The sequence below is a fragment of the Procambarus clarkii genome, chromosome 74 (assembly GCF_040958095.1).
Source record: "Procambarus clarkii isolate CNS0578487 chromosome 74, FALCON_Pclarkii_2.0, whole genome shotgun sequence".
In the NCBI taxonomy this organism is placed as follows: Eukaryota; Metazoa; Arthropoda; class Malacostraca; order Decapoda; family Cambaridae; genus Procambarus; species Procambarus clarkii.
Genome location: NC_091223.1, coordinates 1,612,784 through 1,618,894, shown reverse-complemented (window position 1 = coordinate 1,618,894; position 6,111 = coordinate 1,612,784). Strand labels below are relative to the sequence as shown.

The following is a 6,111-nucleotide window of genomic DNA, read 5'->3' as shown; positions in this document are numbered from 1 at the left end:
TTAGCTTTCAATTTTAAATATACCAAATGTACTATTGAAGGATTAGCTCGTACTGAAACTGGTGCTGCTGGAGTACTTGCTGGCAGGACAGGTGTTGGAGCTAGTGATGGCGCTACTTCTGCTTTTTTAACTACTGGTACTTTAGCAGGTCCCTCATCGATGGATTTACGAGGTACTAGATAATATTCTTTCATTTTTATTTATTAAATAGCCTGGAAATTAAACTAGCAGCTATGGGTAATAATATACCGAGGATACTGCCTCCTTTACGAGTCAATAAAATACGCTTTTTGTTTGAAATTGAGGGTTTCTTACAAGCCATCGAATGCAAGGTGTCTCTGTATTTCTTCAATTTGACTATAACTTTCTTTTTAACTGGAAGTCTATTTTTCAGAAAATTGTTGAAAATCTCTGACAAGCAATGAATATGTGTTTTTTTAAACTGAGCAATCAATTTTTTCCTGGCTGAGGAATTGAGTTTGCTCAGCAAGGTCACCAACTCTCTGTACTTGTATACTAATGGCTTCTTCATATCTTCAACAAATCATCAGCATCAATCCACTGATCAAATGAAGAATCGTAGCCTTCGTACCTTACTTTATACTGTAATTTATTATTGGGTAATGTACGTTTGCGTAGGACCTTCTCAATATTAAATGCAGCTGGTAAATGGGTTAGGGTTAATTCTTCCTTATAAAACCCTCCGTCAATGGGCTTGTTATTCAAATCTCGTAAAAAATATAATGGGATAGGCTGGCTTTTATCTATACGAATAATTCTGAAAATTTCTTCCGTGTTTTGTCTAGCAAAACCTTTCTTGAATGTCGAAATTCTGTTGGAGAGAGTAATGCGAACTGTATCCCCGACAGCTAGTAGAGAACTAAGACCTGCTTTAGGTTTGTCCTTACTTTTATACATGAGATTGAACTGTTTCTTTATATCTTGTGGACGAGATAAAGCATGAACGTCAACTGGAGTCCGACCACCTAACCCTCGGTGGGGTGTTGTGTTATAAGCCTTTATGATATCAGGCAATATGGGCAGATATCTGGAGGTATTGTGCGCAGTCATATATTTATAAATCTTGGTTTTCATGGTACGTATAAAGCGTTCGGCAATAGCGGCTTTTGTTTCTTGAGAAAATACGCTATACAGTTTAATATTTTTAGCTGCAAGCATTCGTTGCATATGAGAATTATAAAATTCACCTCCTCGATCTGTATTTATTTTACGTATTCCTTGGAAATATGAGGATTCCAATATGTTTTTCAGAGCTTTACTCACAGTCTGTCCATCTTTGCGTTTCAGAGGTGCGACTTGCGCATACCGTGAAAAAATATCGACACAGACGAGAATGTATTAAATATCATCACTGTGTTTGGCCAATAATCCCATTTCTGCTAAATCACAAGCTAAATATATACGGGGTTTAGGACTCAGCACCTTTCTTCGTTTAAATTTGTGAGGTTTTAATGCGGGCAAAGTGTTTGCTTTAGACGATTTTAAGTATTCTTTGACATCTGATAAAGTTATATCTGGCTTTATGGTTTTAGCAGCTTTATACAACCTATTGACCCCCCCTAACCCTCCTGAGGATGCAGGGTTATAATAAATTTTATCTAGTACGTGCTCCATCTTCTAATAAAGTGATATCGAATTGTATGGTTTTAGCTGTTTTATACATCCGATATACCAACCCCCCTAACCTCCCCTTGTGGTTGTTGTTGTTGTTGTGGGGAACACATCCTATACACCCCACCCCCTAACCTCCCCTTGTGGTTGTTGTTGTTGTGGGGAACACATCCTATACACCCCCCCCCCTAACCTCCCCTTGTGGTTGTTGTTTAGTACGTTCACCATTGGTATACAATTTCGTATGGATGCTCACCAACAATATTGCTACGGAAGGTGATGCGTTCAGGGGTTTTCACTCCTAAATCCACCAATAAATACCCATAAGGTTTACTGATGGCTTTCTTGTAGATATCCAAAAGCTTTTTAGAATCTTGTTTTCCAAATAACTGCCGCCCTAAAGTCTCAATTTGTGCTAAATCTCTAGATTTCACTAATATGAAATGGGAGGCGTTTAAACTGATACTTCTAGCATATTTCCCAGAGAAAAATATATTTTGGGTAATGAATATGCACGAAATAGCAAGATGTCTGCCTTTAGTGAAGATATCAGACACAATTTTTGAATTGGCAGATTCGATGAACAAGTCATCGATAATAATTAAAATAGGTGAATCGTCTGTACGTTCATCTAAAGGGTTAATAATTTCAGGATGAGCTATTATTTTCTTGTTAATTACTGGATCGTCTAGCAATGCTTTGTAACTGCCCCAACATATAATAATACTGGAGAATTTCAGATGGTATTTTTGTACGAGTTTAGTGCACAAATGAGATTTTCCGCCATTGGAAAATCCTGCAATGATTATTCTGCTAGGTTCATTGAAAATATCTAGTTGTTCTTCAGCGATAGGTGAACTATCCATGACTCGTGTTGGGTTTGTACTGACATAAGTATGATAAGGTTATTATTATTTAAACATGGGAGGTTTTCATAGAAACATCAAAGCTTACATTTCATATTTTTATTTTTGCATAGAACATTTTCAAAACATAGGTTAGGGGGGCACGGTTTTATAAAAACATCAAAGTATACATTTCACAATTTTTATTTTTTTATATACAACAGAACATTTTCAACATAGATATACAACAGAACATTTTCAACATAGGTTAAGGGAGACTGCATTTTCAGAACATCAGTGATGAGTCAGGGGCCCCGCAATTTTTCAAACATCAATGACAGGTTAGGGGAGGTAGCAATTTTCAAACATCAATGACAGGTTAGAGGAGGCAGCAATTTTCAAACATCAATGTCAGGTTAGAGGAGGCAGCAATTTTCAAACATCAATGTCAGGTTAGGGGAGGCAGCAATTTTCAAACATCAATGACAGGTTAGGGGAGGCAGCAATTTTCAAACATCAATGTCAGGTTAGGGGAGGCAGCAATTTTCAAACATCAATGACAGGTTAGGGGAGGCAGCAATTTTTCAAACCCAAAGATAGGTTAGGGGAGGTTGCAATGTTCCATCACCAATTTCTTCAGTCACTAATTGTGAGGATACGTCTTGTTCACCAGTGCATCGCGTTTTCCCCACATGTTGCATATGGGATGGAATCCACGTCTCACAGGACGTGCAGCAGGTGCAGGTACATCCTCCTCATTCTCTTCTTCATTAATTTCTGCTCGAGGTATATCGGGGTGTCCATACGCCAAAGACTGTGTAGGACTCAGTACATAACGTTTATCGTCAAAGGCGGACAATCCACGTTTTGTAGTGAGACAGGTACACATACGGCCTTTAACATTCCTAATAGATCTGGATTGGATCCTCTGCCCAATATTTAACTCTAAAGCACTTTGGAAAGCAGCATGAGTGAGTTTAGACTGATGATAAGTGGGAATTCCTTTACAACGACAGATCTGAACCTGATCTTGAGTGAGAATTGAGTACATTTTAGGCTTCAATGCAATGAGTTCCTTGATAATTTTGGCTCCAACTTCCGATTTTAACAAACCTAGTTGACCTTTGCGACAGTCATCGAAATAGGGATTTTCAGGAGGGAAATTACTGAAATCCATATGCTGAGATAAAGGCAGTTTATTTAATTCCTCAAAAGCATTTGGACAGGTCAATTCAATCAAATACGAATCTGTATCCGTATACAGCAATCTAGCTTTGTCTCCATAATGAGCTTTGAGGTATTGTACCAAAAATCATATAGGATCCTCTTAGCTATTTGCAAGATCTGGAACCCCAGATAGGTTGGTGTATTGACTTTAAGTGATTGTTTCTTAACTGTGCAAATGACTCTGTCTTCACTTAACAAAATGCTCCGTTTGAAGAACGGATTGCGTGCATGCTTTTGGAATTTATCTCGTGATGTAACTAAATAATGCTGATCGCCATATTTACTCACATTTGTCAAACTCTTGCCGTAAATTGCATTTGATACCAGCTTGAAAGCTTTACCCTTAATGGCGCAAGGTGTATTTGCACGTTCACGAGCATTTGTTTCGACAAATTCCTTAAGGTACTTGCTCTGTTGGAATTCATAAACTGCATTTACCTTAGCCACTTCCAATCCCAATTTCATCAGCATCTGAAGCAAATTTAAACTCACCAAGTAATCTTTTTGAGGGAGATGTGAAGCAATTAATTTATTGTTTTTCTTGGGGAGTTTACGATCTTCGGTATTTAAAATATGTTTGCTATAATCGGAGAGAAGATCAGTTGAAATATTAGCATGCGACAGGGTTAATGGCAAGTCATCGGTGTATCGAGCCACCTCAGGTGCGACATGCTTGGTATCACACATGACCCAATACCCCTTATCCCCATCACATGTAATATTTTCCAATCCCTGTTGGAGCCAATCATTGCATTCGGTAGCAGATAATTTACGGATCCCACCTTGAGGAAGCAGTTCTGTCATACAGGTGGCGTATAAGCCATTAAAATCTAAATAAAGAATATATTTATCAGTGCTAGAAGGATCAGCACCTGTATGCTCATTTTGTACACTTGTGTGTTGTCGTACAACAGAGGTAAATCCGCCTCTTAGATTTCTGTGCAATACATCGTACAAATGGGGATCAGAAATAGAGTCCAAGACAACTTGACTCTTAAACAAGAAAGCGTCCCATGCAAAACTAGATAACGAGACATAGTGTGTAATGTCTAACTTGTACAGCTCAAGCATGGTCTTGCGCCATACAGTAAACACATCACACAATAGTCCAGTATCTACTTTCAAATAGACCTTCAAGTAATCCCCAATGGTCTTGCATTCCGCTAATCTAAAGACTTCTTTAGCCTGTTTATAATCGGTCTCGCTTATGGCCTCGTGTTTTAAACTATTGAAAAAGGCTTCGGGAGGAGGAAGAGCCGGTTCATTTAATTTCTCCAAAGATGAAATATAGTCATAGCAGAATACCTGTTTACCTGTCTTTAATAAATGGTGGGCGGCTACAGGGACGTCATCTAGCATAACTGAGGTGTAAGTGGTGGGTTTACCTTCCTTGATATGTTCTTTAGCCAGTTTTTCCAGCCCACCATTTAGTAAAGCCAGACTATCCATAAACCGAAGTTTACCGATATCTACTTTCATGAACTTAAATCCATCTTTGGAGGCAATATCAATTTTGCGGTTAGGGACGTTAGACAATTCATTTAAAATTACCCCGAGGTCATAAGCTGCATTGTGAGAGAATGTATACAAATATTTATAAGAATTTCTACACAACATGTTACACCTTTGGCAATAGGCAGCTAGATAATTTTTAAATTCAATGGCATGATCATGATGACGGTGCTTGTCTTTATCTGATTTGAATGGTCTATAGCACATTTCACATGTGGTTTGACGTCTATGGGCTTGCCAATGTTCACGTGTCATAGATATTTTGTATGTAGGCATGGTAGATTTAATTCTCTTCCATGACTTCTCCAAAGTATCTATGAAATGATTCACAGGGTCATCTCCCATATACGTTAATCTATCTACCACCTCCAATTCCCTGTTGATGATAATAAAAGCATATGCCACGGCTTTGTGACGCTTCTCAATCATACCTTGGGGATTGGAGGGGTCCAACAAGCACTCGAAATCATAATAGGCCGTGTGAGAGGGACCATAAGCACGACCGTAATTTTTTAACTTAATTTTATGACCTTCAGGGTAAAATTTCAATGTTTGTTTAACTTCGCATGACTCTTCGTGATCCCGCATAGCATCAGGTGACAAATGAATTAAACATGAATGACAGTAAATATGATTGGTAGGGATCTCATATGAATGGCTGCGCATGTTGCGAACATACTGATTGAAATCTTTAATGAGCACAAGATGCTGATCCTCTAGCATGAGCAAAGGTACTTTAGGAGCGGAATGTTCCCTCCCTTTCCTAGCTAAGCTAATATAGTACCTATTGTCTTCACGCGTGAGCACATAGATAAAAATACTTAATTTATTTATGCTTTCTATTTTATTGATGTTATCATATGTTATGGGAATTTCAATATCCTCACTCCAGCGG

The 6,111-nt window shown here is 38.2% G+C and overlaps 1 protein-coding gene across 1 annotated transcript; it reads right to left on the bottom strand.

The window, feature by feature from the left end:
* Positions 1-528: 528 nt before the first annotated feature.
* Positions 529-1,095, bottom strand: LOC138356762 (uncharacterized). The gene has a single exon (XM_069313084.1). It carries the CDS (start codon positions 1,093-1,095, stop codon positions 529-531), a length of 567 nt encoding a protein of 188 aa, XP_069169185.1.
* Between the last annotated feature and the right edge of the window lie 5,016 nt (positions 1,096-6,111).